Genomic DNA, 13,420 nt, shown 5'->3' with positions numbered 1-13,420 from the left:
CTGCGGTGGCTCCCGCCCGGGGGAGGGGGCCCCGCCACCTTCGTGGAAAGCCTAGGCTCACGACCCGGGTCTCAGCCTGGGAGTCCTCCATGGGGGCGCGGGGAATAGCCCTCCCCTTTTCGTCAAAATCGCTCCTTTGTCCCAAGACAGCGTCCCTGCATGACTACCCGCCGCCACTTCTGAGCCTAAGCTCCCGAAGAAAGTTTGCGGGTTGGTTCCCGGTTTATGGTGCCCGCGACCCGTGTCAGGCGGCCGGGATCGGGATGTGGGCTGGCTTGGGGTTCGGTGCTAGTAGGGGACCGCGCGTCTGTCCCTCGGGTCCTCCGGTGTCCCTAGGCCGGTCGCCCTTTTTTGAGTCCACCCTGGGATAACTTGCTACCTGCAACTTGCCTAGCTGGGCGCACCTGGATGGTAGGGCCCCGCCTCTGCGCCTCAAAGCCAAGGCTCTGCGTGGTCGGGTCCGTGGGAACCAAGGCAGAGCGCTTGCGGAGGAGCGCAGCGCGCAGCGAGCAGGCTTGGTGCCTTGAGGGGGCCTGTCCTGGTCCTCCACTGCAGTCTCCTAACGCAGTGGAGGGCTTGCAGGCGCACATCGAACAGCTCCTTGGCTGGCCTGGGCAGTTAGGCAGAGAGACACACTTGGCTTCTGCAGACTGCTCTGTGCCCTGGGCCTTGTGCCCCCAAACGAAATGCTAGTCTTCCTTGATTCCAAACAAGAGCTGCTCTTGTCCTTGGGTGCGGAAGATTATGTGCAGCAGAGACTGGAATACAGGTAGACAGACACTCCGCCCCCCTCCCCAAGGAAATAAAAAAAGAAGACCTCAGCAACTATGTTGCTTGATTTCTTAAGCGATTGTTTATTTCCTAAAATAGTGACCATCTACACATTTGATTTGAAAGGTGATCTATTTAAGAAATCCCCAGCACATGGGAACTGTTCAGTCCAATTGCTTACATATGGGTGGGGTTTTGGGATTGCAGATTTTCAAACCGTGGCAGCATAAAGGTTTTTAAAATAAATAATTTAAAAAATGAGATTGGATAAAATAAAGATCTAAAACAAATCATGTACCCTAATTGAATGGGAATCTGTGAGGAGTTGATGGTTTTTGGTGAGACACATCCTAGACTCTCCATCCATTCCCCCCACTGTTGCACAGAATTTCCATCAAGTTTTAAGTTTCAAGAGCTGTATGGTTTTTTCAGTAACTCATGTAAAAATTCCTCTCAGTTATAAAGATTCCCCCCCCCCTTTATTTTTGGGGAGCGGATTGACTAAGGTAAACAAAAATTAATACTTTGGCTAAGATGCAAGACCTATTTATAAATTTAATATGATAATATTCTAGATTAACATAAAAAACAAACACAGTTTTTCATTTATTTATCTTTGGCCAAGAGGGGAAAGGCCTAATGGAAATTAAATAGCCTGCGATAATTTAAGTAATTGCTAATCATAACTTTCCCAGCATTCCAGGTCCAAAATTAAAACCAATTCTGTTGAGAAGTTTGCCAATACATCTTCAATGGCAGCCATATGGAATCATTTTCTAGTCTGACATACCACTGGAGAGAGTGATTCTGCCTGTAAAGGCTCTCAATCTTAACCATTGCCAAAAGAAGGATTCAGTGACACATCTGTCTTCCCCAGGTTTGTCTGAGGGTGTCTCAGGTGAACTGATGTGTTGGGAGCCCGTGAATCGTCCTGTGTGAGTTTGGTCTTCCTCACGCTCGCTCAGAAGCTCTCTCTCCCCCTTTATTACTGCCACATCTCTGCTGTTCTGCATTTGCTGGTGTGAGACCTACCCAGAGCTCTGACTCAACTTCTGTCCAGGACACTCTAAACTAGGACAGGCTTAAATATGACCCCCATTTCCACAGCCCAGATGGGGCTGGGCTGGGCTGCCAAGCAGAGGGGGTGGCATTGTGGCTTCTGAGGACTCCAGCTGAATCGAGCCTCTGTGTCCCGGCTCCCCCGGCACTTTTCATTCTGCCTGGCTTTCATCCTACATAATAAAACGAGTTGTTATTTTCCTGATTGGCCTCCAGACTCTCATTAGCTTTCACTCTGAGTACCGGAGCACAGAAGAATCAACTTTGCCAGCCAAGCCAAAGGGAGCCTCTGGCAGAGCCAGGAGTGGTAGTGAATCCCCGACTCCTGTTCCCAGGCCCAGCAGGGCAGGTGGCATTGCTGGCCTAGGAGAAGCTGCCTGCAGATACTGCCACCAGATGATGAAGTTAGGGGATGGGGTCGGAGATCTCTAGGCTCCCCCATGCCCCCAGCCTGCCTCCTGGGGGAGCACCACACTCTGGGGACAGGAGTCCCTAGAAGAGCCAACTTGAGTTGTTTGAAAGGATTCACAGCCTGGGTCTTGGAGCTTTGGATTGTCTCAGTCACACTAAGTGCTCCTCTTTCTGCGGCTTTTCAGCACATACCTAGTCCAGGTGCACAGGGAAGCTCAGCCAGGCTGAGGGGAATTTGGCTCTGCTTGCTCAGTTTGGTGCCTGGCTGCTGCTGCAGGCAGAGCACTTCCTCAGAGTCTGAAGATGCCTGCTGCCGGCGCTGCGGATGTCCTCTATGGCAGGCACTGTGCAGAGGATTTGTGCATGTATCATTTCATTTTTAATCATCTCAGCAGCCTTTATTAGGTATTTGCTTTGTAGTAGCCCCCTTTTTCAGAGGGCAAAACAGAGCTGCAGGGAGGTAAAGTAACTTTGTCCTTCTTTACCACTGTGTTGAGGAGCCAGGGTGTGACCCTGTGCAGTCTCACAGTAGAAACCCTGAGACAGTGCGTGGCTTCTCCTGTGATTAAACCCTAAACTGTGCTGGGCGTGGTGGCACACACCTGTAATCCCAGTGGCTTGGGAGCCTGAGGCAGGAGGATCCAAAGTTCAAAGCCAACCTCAGCAAAAGTGAGGCACTGAGCAACTCAGTGAGACCCTGTCTCTAAATAAAATACAAAATAGGGCTGGGGATGTTGCTCAGTGGTCGAGTGTCCCTGAGTTCAATCTCTGATACCCAAAAATCCAAGACAACAACAGAAAAAACCCTAAGCTGTTACTTAGCGGATACTCAGCTTTTCCATAGGATGTCATTTTCAAAGCACTTCAAAACTATCCCCAGAGACTTGTTACCAGGAGGCTTAACTGCCTTGTGGCTGGTTAGTTTTTGATGGGATTTAATTTTGTGCCTTTGTTAGGGATTCGTTTTTAACAGGGCAGGCTTATCTTTCTTGGTGGCCCCCATGGGACCCAGAAGCCAGGACCCATATCCAGGAAGATTTCATAGCAGCAACTGGCTCTTTCCTTGAGTGCTTGGCCATGTTTTTAATATGGAGAGGGATTGCACAGTGGACCAGCTATCGGCTGAGACTGTGCAATGCACATCGTAGCGGCTTGAAGAAGCAATACCCTCATGAAAAATGAATGTGGCTAACCACACCGGAACTGAATGCTTCTTACAAAACCAAGCACATAAAAGAAAACAGCCCTTCAGTATGACCTCTGAGAGCCTGTTAGTCGTTTCCTAGATTAGAGTGGACAGGTTTTGTTTTTGCCTGAGAACCATGACACAAAATGCAGAGACACTAAGCAACAACCACAAAGAACACTTCCAACAGGAGCTGGGGCTGCTCCACGGAAATGGGCATTTGTGTGTTTGTACATGTCCATGAGAAACACAAATCCTCTGTGAACTTCATTAACTCAAATAATGCCAGAGCTAGAGACAATGAGGCCTTTTCCCCCTCGATTTATTTAAAAATATGACACCTGTGGATTTTGTATGCACAAATTTGGTTACAGAAAGGTACCTGTTTTCAAGCTGGCAGTTAGGAGCTCCCCATCAGCAGAAAAATGTCTGATAAAGTCTGACTTTAAAAATAAGTAAACCCCTATGTGTGTGTGTGTTGGGGGGGGGGTGTGATGTGGATAAAGCCCAAGGCCTTGGGCATGCTAGGCAAGTGTATTACCACTTAAGTAGCCCTGAACAAACCACTTTAAATGAGTTAAAAAATTTCTAATTCAACAGGATATGATGCTAATGAGCTGATCCAACTCTTGTCTCTCACATGATGAGAGCTTTCCCTTTCAAACTTGCTATTTGTGTGTTAAACTTACTGTCTTTTAAATTGCTGGATGAAGCTTTAATTGTGGCCAGCGGGCACAGGCATGCCAAGAGACCTTAAGCACTTACTGTAGCGCTGGTAACCAGCCACAGCCTCACAGTCTGTATAAGAAGGGCAAAACCAAGATACCAAAATGCATCATAAAGGATAATGGCAAACGGCAGCTCTGTGAAAACTGTGTGTGTCTGTGTTTTAATGTAAATGATCTATCATGGCAAACAAGGTAACTGGGGCACTGAAAAGTTAGGTCAGAAACCCAGGGTCTCACTGTGGTAACTGGCAGGGCCAGGCCAGGCTTTGGTCACCCACCTCCACTTCCTGCCCTTTCTGATACTCTGTATTCCAGCAAGGAGCCAGCCCTGTGGGCCCTGCACTGATAAGCCAATGTGCTGACCTCCAGAAAAGCAGCCAAGATTAATGTTCCTCTTAAAAACCCACGGCTGATGCCAAACCCAATGGTCAAACCACTGCTCAAATGTCCAGCAGCTCCTGCTGGCATTGCCTTCTGAGTTCACGGGGCAAAGTCTGAGTGCACATCTTTAAGTTGGCTCTCTCCTCTGCTGGTTCCTTCTGGTTCTCTGAACACTAGGTGCTACTTTGAAGCTTGGACTGGGCCTCTGCATCCTGTTTCTTGGGCCTGATCTACGTTCACCCTCATTGTCTCTGGGCAGAGTTCTGCTTTGTCTGTTCAAATTAAGCTCAGATGCATCTCCTCCAGGAAGGAGCCTCCTGACCCCACCTTTCATAGCCAGGGGTGGGAGGGTGGAAAGGGAGTTCTCATGGCTGAGGCCACTGTCCTGAGGAATGTGCGTCTTCACCTTGTTTGGCCTGTCAGGCTTCCTGGGACACAACACAGTCGTCCTCATTGCACGGCATACAAACCAGCCCATAGTCTGTGCGGGGAACTCTGGGGGCCAGCCCAGCCTGCCCTAGAGCTAAGCCTCACCATCTTGGACACTTCGCCTTTTAGTGCCGTTCAAGAGCATCCAGGGCAGTCACTTCTGTGCTGTGAGCTGACAGGTGGCTGCAGGTGGAGGATGACCCTTGAATGCTCACCCTCAGCTGGTTAACTTTGGAAGCTGGTGTTGGTGGTTTGCAGGTGGCAAGGTGGGGCTGAAAGCCCGCAGCCTTTCCCAATTCTATCAGTATCCAGCTGGCTTCTCATTCATGGCTCATGGCAAAGGTGGCTGCAGCTCAGATGAGAAGCGTGAGGGTCCTGGCGGTCAGCTGCCAGCCTCCTAGGCTTTCCCTCCCCTCCTCCCAGCACGGGTCACCTCTCCCGGCTGCCCCCACTGGGCTTCTGCTGCCCACTTTCCTGTCTTTTCAATTCTGTTCCGTACTTCACACAAAAGCACCTTTGGCCAAATTATCAATGTAGGAACGCTGGAAAAATGTTTATGAAATTGAATCAAACCATGTTTGGATATCATCCTTTATTTGTTTTTGGTGCTGGGGATTGAACCCAGGGGCACTTAGTCACTGAGCCACGTCCCCAGCCCCTTTTCATTTTTATTTTGAGGCAGAGTCTCACTAAGTTGCTTAGGGCCTTGCTAAGGTGCTGGGGCTGACCTGGCACTTGTGATCCCCCTGCCTTTAGTCATGGGATCCCAGGCGTGTGCCACCATGCCCAGCCTTTTTTTTTTTTTTGGTTTCTTATTTAAAAGGAAATTTGAAATTGTTTATTATACTGAAAACACGAGATGAAGTAGGAAAAAAGAAAACACAAGTAAAATCAATAGCCTGCCCAGTGTCTGTGGTTCCCATCTTCTTAGGTTCCCACCTCCTCCCCAGGCTGTGCTGTGGTCTCTGGGGCGCGTGGTTTCTCACAAGGACAATATGGAAGCAATTATAGGCAACGTGGCTGACACCAAGGGTCTCATCCTTTCCATGCTCATTTCATGACAAGTTGCTTTAGAAAGAGGTACCAACGTTAAAGACAGGCATTTACAAGATTTTGCAACATTCCAAGAAGAATGCATATGATTTCAAGGGTGTTTAGAACCGTTTTTCTGGGTGTGTGTATTAGTACAGCTTCCTCGTGGGTGTCAAAGACGAAGTTCCAGCCATAGGTGATGGGCCTCCTTCACTGGCTGGAGGGTCTGGCTGTGGCTCTCTGCTGGAGAGCACTATCCCTTGTCACATTGTCTTTGGCAAATGTGCCCTGTCCTTTAGGGTATGCAGAGATGTAGAGCATCACAGCTGGCAGGGGACTCTCAGTAGGAAGCCAGGTGTCTGTGCTCTGGGCTATTGCTGGGGGAGTGACCCAACAGTGCTGGAAATTCAGTGCTTACAAGCACTGGGGAGTATTACTTGTTACTATGTGGTTTGAACAACGGTGATCCATTATCTAACACTTTGGGGCCAGGTGTGTTTTGGAATTCAAACCTTTTTGGGTATTAGGGAGATAATATAGCACACATGCATTTTATTTTGCATATGGGAAGCACCAGTGATCAAATTAATAATCTTGCAGCAAAATATATGCAGAGTCACACTGAATCAAATACATGCAGACTATAAATAGCCTCTCATTTTTTTTTTTTCAGTCTGATTTGGATACTACATGAGGCCAAATGAGTCAGGAAAACGTGTAGTTTGCAATTGTTTGATTTTGGAACTATGTATGTGTCCAGGCACTGGAAGTTCATTTTTCAACTTCAAGGAGCATCTCATAATCTACTTGAGGTTAATAAAGCTAACAGGAGACAGCCAGTTAGTCTTTGGAAAGTAGTTAAATAGACACTTAGCTGCAAGTGCTGCTGGAAGGCCATCTCCTGGCCTCCATCTGCCCATACTTTGTAACTGCCACACCCGCTCTGCACTTGCTGTCCGACCTGTGCCGGGAGGCAGGGCCCTGTGATACAGCAAGGCGATGTGCTCAGGGCATAGCAGCAAAGCTGGGAAGGAGCCAGGTTTCCGGCTCTTGGGCCAGTGCTTTGTCCTGCGCTCCATGCTACACAGTGTCCACAGCTGGTCCTTCAAGATGCTTTATAACCAACAGCGTGGGGTGGAAAAATCACTTTAGGATTTTATACTTGTTTTATGACCTTGTAGGGAAGAAGGCGACTGGTCATGTGCTGTAGAAGTTCTGGGGAAGAGAGGCTATATTTGCTGGTGTGGGAGGCAGATTCCTGTGTGGGAGAAACAGGTGGGATTAGAAAATATGCTCAACCTGTAATAAAAATGGGTCTGCAGATTTACATTTCCTGAAAAAGATGAAAAGGAAAGAATCACAATCCTCTCTTTCTTTCCTCTCTGTAACCCTTTCTTCTTTCCTTTTTCTCCCAGGATTGTTTGGCTGGACAGTCCTCTTAGGGAATTTGTGGTGTGATGGGTAAGGATGTTGGGTCCCCCATTGGCACTACCTTAAAGTCCCCATCCGAGGGTGCTGGGTGGGCTTCCTCAGCACTGCTGGAACTCAGTACTCCCTACGCACCCAGCATGTGACCCAGAGGGGCCATTCCTCCAGCCCACCAGCCACAAGACCTCTTCTAACTCCTGCGTCCTCCTGGTTTTCTCCTCTAAGCATCCGCAGTCCTAGAGCTGCTGGCCTCGTAGGCCACGTCAGTTCATGTTGAGAGCAACAAGCTCAAGGTGTGTCCCTGCTGCAACGGGCAGTGCCGTGGTTGGCCCTGGGAGCAGGCGAGGACCTGGTGCCCATCTGGTTTAATGGCTCTTGGGTGGGAGTGTCTAGTGCTCCGTGGGGGAGCTTCACATGCAGCTGGAGTTGAGACCTGCTGGCCTGACTCGGTTTTCCCAAGCAGCTGGGCCACAGAAGACAGCTTCTGGCCTCCAGACGTCCTGTTTAAAGACTGGTCCTTTGCCCGACTGAGTGATGTAACCACGATGAGATTCTCTTCCCTCACAGAATGAGTTGTCCTGGGGATCCACGGGGGGCTGTTTCCAAGACTCCCATGGATACAAAACCCAACCTGGGGGTGCTCCAGTTCTTTATATAAAGTGGTGAAGTATTTGCTCGTAACCCACCCACATCCTCTGTGTGCCCCAGATCATCTCTAGGTCACTTATGCTCCCTAGAGCCATGCAAACACCACGTGAACAATATATTCTGCTGTTTAGGAATTAATGACAAGAAAAAGATCTGCACATGTTCAGTACAGATGTAGATTTAAAGAAATATTTTTGATGGGTGGTGGGCCACAGAACCCACGGATGCAGAGGCCTGTGGTTCACCTCTGGGGGCTTCTCTCCACAGCTGGATCAGGAGCCCCTGAGTGAGGACCAGCCTGTACTTCCCCTGCCCCGACTCTGTGGTGACCCACTCTTCCTTTCCTTCCAGTGCCAGGACTACCGGGGCGGCTGGCTGGTGGGCGACCTCTGCGAGGACCTGTGCGTGGCTGGGGAGCTGCTGTACCAGCGCTGCCTGTACTACGAGCGTGGCAAGAAGGTGCTGCAGGCCCAGTGGCGGGGGAGGCCCGTGGTGCTCAAGTCCAAGAGGGAGGCCTTCTCCAGCTTCCCGCCGCTCGGCATGCTGCAGGAGGAGGAGGCTGGGCAGAGGGGCCAGGGGGTCCCAGAGGCGGAGCTCCTCCTGGTGCTGGCCGGGGAAGTCAAGAACGCCCTGGGCCTGGAGCTGCCCAACAGCAGCATGGGGCCCCTGTGGCCTGGCCGCTGGGGTCCAGGCTGGCGGCGGCAGCTGGCCAGTGCGTGGTCCCTGCTCCAGCAGGAGGAGTACGTGCACCTCAGCCTGCTGCAGGGCCTGAGTCGCCATGTCCTGCCTGTGCTGGGCTCCTGTGGCCACTTCTACGCGGTGGAGTACCTGGCCGCCGGCAGCCCCCAGCACAGCGCTCTCTTCCCTCTGGGCCAGGCTGCTCCCCGGGGCGGCCAGGCCCAGGCGCAGGCCATCAGCCACATCGCGCTCAGCTTCCTGGACATGGTGAGCCATTTCGACCACGACTTCTCCCACCGTCTTCACCTCTGTGACGTCAAGCCCGAAAACTTTGCCATCAGGAGTGACTTCACAGTGAGTGGGCCCGGGGAGGGTGTTTGTGGAGTGAGCTGCACTGCGGGTCTGCGGGTCTGGGGGGAGGAGAGGACCTAGGCCAGCCCTCCTGCGGAGGAGGAGCTGCAGAGGGCCATGTGGCTGTGTGCACAGTGGCCTGGCCCACTCACCCAGTGGCCTGGCCTAGGCACACGGTGCCCAAACTGCCATGTGCTGCAGCAGCGTGTGACCTGTCAGTACTTCTCTTCTGGAGAGGTTCTATTAGTTTCCAGTTTGTGTTTAAGACTGCCAGCAGGGCAGGAGGTGTCTGGTGCCTGGGTCAAGTGCTGGGCAGCTGCAGGACCCAGGAGGCAGAGAAGGGGCCAGAGGGACTCAGTGCTCTATTACGAGATACCCCTGTCCCTCCACTGGGCCCACACAATGTGTCAGGGTAGCTGCTTCCCCTAACACTGGCCTCATTGTCTGCCCTGAGGGTACTTGGTCACTCAACAGGAAGTGGTGACAAGACTGCCTGTGATGTGGTGGCATTAAATAGGTGTTGGGGAGCTGTGCTGTGGTCCCTGCTCCTGTACAAGTTGGTGTTCCTACGCTGCACACACTGGCAGCCATCACCAGGGTGAGCGGGCTACCGTGGACTGGCTCATGATGGAGTAAGGCTCTTATCCTGGTCAGGACATAAAGGGACAAAGAGGAGGTGCCACTGCTGCTGGCCATGACTTTGAGGGCAGGTGGCACAGGAATGACATAGCCTTCTTAAAGCAGCTAGCATCTGGAAAACAGAACCTGCCTGCAGCACAAATCCCTGGTCTACCTGAGGGACTTGTCCCCGAAGGGCACTGGAGCATCTGACCTCGCAGGATTGTCCTAATGCCCTGTTCTCACTGCCCTGGGGGGGGGGGCAACAAGCAGGGGATGGCTTCAGGTGTGAAAGGGACTGAGCTGGAAGGTTCCTGCAGGTTCCAGAAGGCTCTGGGAGCCTCCAGGGCAGGGAGCTCCGGAGGCCCTCAGTGCACCCCGCCCCTCCCCAGTGCTCTGGGCTCCCCGCTGCCTCGCAGGGGCCAGTTCCCAGGACTCATCCAGCAAGTGTGCCTGAGTGTCAGTGAGTGGAACTGTGGGCGCTGCGGGCTCCAGGGACCTGGGAGGAACCCGGCTTCATGGAGGGGCTGGGGCTGGGGGTCCTCCGTGTGAGGGGGCGCCCCGGGTGTTTATGAGTCTGTGTGCTAAAGCCCCAGTTCCTGGTTCGTGCAGCCGCCTAAATTGTGCCTCTGGTGTCTTGCACATGGTGGTCCTGAGAGCTCTGCTCAGTGAAATCCTGACCTGCTCCTCGCCATCCCTGACTGCTTTCCCCAGGGCCATCCCTCTGCGCTGGCTCTGGTGCAGGTGGGGTGGGGAGGGGAGGGAAAGGGTAAATCCCTTCACAAGCCCACGAATCTTGACCCTCCTTGAGACACTGAACTACAAGTCAGCTGTTTTACCTGGATTTTGTCTAAGTGAAAACCAGCAGACCCCATGTCACCTAAGAACTTTTTTAGAAATTCAAATTCTCAGACTCCACCCTACTGAATCCACACAGGCCGGATCTTAAACTCTGGGGTGGGACTCAGCAGCCTGTGTTGTAGGAACACCTCCTTCCAGCTGGTTCTGGCTGTGCTCAAGTTTGAGAGCTGGGTGCTCTAGATCCCAGTGGTGGCTCCTGCCTTGAGCCCCAGCTGCCCTGCTGCCCTGTGGTGGGAGGGGTGCCAAGAATCCAGGATTCCAAGTCTCCCCCCACCTGCAGGCCCAACCCCCTGCAGGTATGGAGAATTTATCCAGTGGTTGCAAATGAACAACTAGGTCAGGGCTTGGTGACCCAGACTGTGGCAGGCAAGTGCACCTTTTGAGCAAACAATGTCTTCCTGCTCTAGAGAATGAAAAATGGAGAATAGACTATGAAACAATTCCATGCAGCGGAGAATGAAATCATTCTCACTGATCTTTCTATTCTGATGCCCGAGGAAATCTGAAGACGGTAATGCACCTTCAGTAATTTCATGCAGGAAGGGCTCCACGGTTCTCTTGATGTTAAGAACATCACACAGGTTTTTGTGTTTGTGTGGTTACTGTTCTTATTTTAGGTGTGTAGGGTCGTGCTTTCAAGAGCTGTGATTCATCCTCGGTGCACAATATAAATTAAGAGGTAAACCTGGCTCTCTCTGGGATGAAAACCCAGAAACCACCAGAAACAGGAGCAAGAAGGAGCCAAGAGCTGGAATTCCACCTTGGAGCCCAGGAGGAGCTGGGGAGGCTGCCAGAACTCCGGGAAGAGGCGCTCGCTCTGGTGATAAGTTACAAAGATGACAGATTCATTAGCACAGGCCTCATCCATTTTTAGTATATTAACCAGGCTAAATAATGAAATTAGCCATTTATTTTGGCTGAATAATGAGATAAGAAAGATTGATTAAAATGATAAATTCTGTTTGCTGTGCCTGAATTAGTTATTAGGCAAAGCCCTCAGATAGGGAAAAGTTCTCTGCTCTTTATTTTCATGATTCTGCACATATTTTGAAACAAATTATGTTCCCTCCTGCTCTGTTTTACTAAATAATTCCCAAGAAAACTTCTTGCCTTCCAGCATCAATCTTAAGTGAAAAACAAAGATAATAAATAAATAAATAAATAAATAGGCAAGCACCAGGGCCTGTGCCTCCCGTGGCTGCGTGAAGCTGGAGGAAAGGAGCACCAGCAAGCCAGCTCTCTCCCAGGGGCTGACTGACACTGACCTGTGAAGGCTTGTGAAATGCCACAACGCCATCAGATTCATCAAGCTTCCTAATAGCTTTTTGATACCTGGGAGCTATAAGCTGCATGACTTGGGCAGACTCCAGGTTTTCTCAGATTCAAGCTCATCTTTTTTTTTTTTGTTGTTATATCCAGGTGGTGCAGGAAAATCTGCATAATTTAGAAGTTATTCTTTTTCTTTTTTTGAAGACTATTTGGTTTGAAGCCAGGATGATAAATCCGAAATTCCAGGGGCTTGTGAGGTTCTCAGGCTCACAGTGGGACTTGGAAGTGGGTCCCTCCTGTTGATCCTGTTGAGTCAGGATCCATATGTGTCTCTCCTAATTTGAGCACTTTGTCCTTTCCCTCACATTTCCTCAGACTGGTTGGTTGGAAATTCATTGATGTGGGTAGCAAAGGTGCCATAAAACTCAGATAAAAATCCCCATCTCGAAAGTGTAAAAGATACGCGGGGATTGTCAAATCTAAATGGAGTTGCTCATGTCAACCCTAACCAAAGCACCAAAATAAATAAAGCCAGAGATTGTGGAGGAAGGGTTGCTATGCATGACTCCCTGACAGTAACCACCAAAGGAGGCTGTCAAAAAGCACAGCCTTTCACAGAGGCCACCGCAGCCTTACATATAAGGCTCTTCTACAAGACATCTGCCCAGCAACTGTCTGTCAACCTCAGACTGATGCCATGATTGTTATTAGTCATTGTGACCCAGCATATTGTTTCAAACATCTTAAGTAATCCTCGTTGTTGCCTTAAAAATCTTCCCCAGGCCTCAGCCCTGAGTATGGCAGAAGTTTGCTGCCGTCCTGCTCCCACCACGAGGCTCTGCTATTCCCACGCTAACTCTTCCTAAATAGATGCCAATGTTCTTCGGAGAATCTCTGGTTGTTTTTGTTATTTAGGATGACAAAGGTCAGAGACCAAAGCTGATAAAGTAATAGAAATAAATTCATTTTAAGCCATTTCAGAGATTCTACTTTTGAAGAAGAGAAAATGTTCAAAGATGAAAAGTGATACTTGTAGTTATGGCTCCAAATCCTCGGCTTTAACCAGTGACGGCAAAGTTTCTTTCTGCAGTTGAAGCTTTGCAATATAATCCATGTGAAGAGTTGTAAACTCCTGGTGTGGGACAGCCACTCCAGGTCCTGGCCGGGCTCTGAATGAGGTCAAAGAGGCTAGAAGGAGGAGCCTGGAAAGGCTCCTGCCGCGAGGTGGGGTGACCTCTGATGGCTCCGTGCTGTTTTGATTGCAGGTCGTGGCTATTGATGTGGACATGGCCTTTTTTGAACCTAAAATGAGGGAGATTCTTGAGCAGAATTGCACAGGAGATGAAGACTGCAATTTCTTTGACTGTTTTTCAAAATGTGATTTGCATGTGAACAAATGTGGAGCTCAACGTGTCAACAGCAACCTGCAGGTGAGTGGGCTGCTGGGGGCTGGGATGCCATCAGTCCCTCTGGTGGCCTCTGCCCTCTGGCGCCACAGATCCCTTCCGTGGAGCTGAAGGTGGGCCTGCCAGTCTCTCTTGCTCACCCCAGGTATTCAGCAAGGGCCAGG

General features: G+C 50.5%; 1 protein-coding gene across 1 annotated transcript in view; it reads left to right on the top strand.

Moving 5' to 3' along the window:
* The window catches only part of Dipk1c (divergent protein kinase domain 1C), a 41,408-nt gene that overhangs the window by 22,225 nt on the left and 5,763 nt on the right, over nucleotides 1-13,420 (top strand). The window contains exons 2-4 of the mRNA XM_048806703.1: nucleotides 147-265; nucleotides 8,289-9,105; nucleotides 13,116-13,280. Of these exons, the coding sequence (XP_048662660.1) occupies nucleotides 147-265; nucleotides 8,289-9,105; nucleotides 13,116-13,280 (1,101 nt within the window). The remainder of the gene's footprint in view (nucleotides 1-146; nucleotides 266-8,288; nucleotides 9,106-13,115; nucleotides 13,281-13,420) is intronic.

Source organism: Marmota marmota, unplaced genomic scaffold (assembly GCF_001458135.2).
Source record: "Marmota marmota marmota unplaced genomic scaffold, marMar, whole genome shotgun sequence".
NCBI classification, from domain to species: Eukaryota; Metazoa; Chordata; class Mammalia; order Rodentia; family Sciuridae; genus Marmota; species Marmota marmota.
Note: the sequence above shows the minus strand (reverse complement) of the source record. Positions and strands in the feature narration are given on the sequence as shown.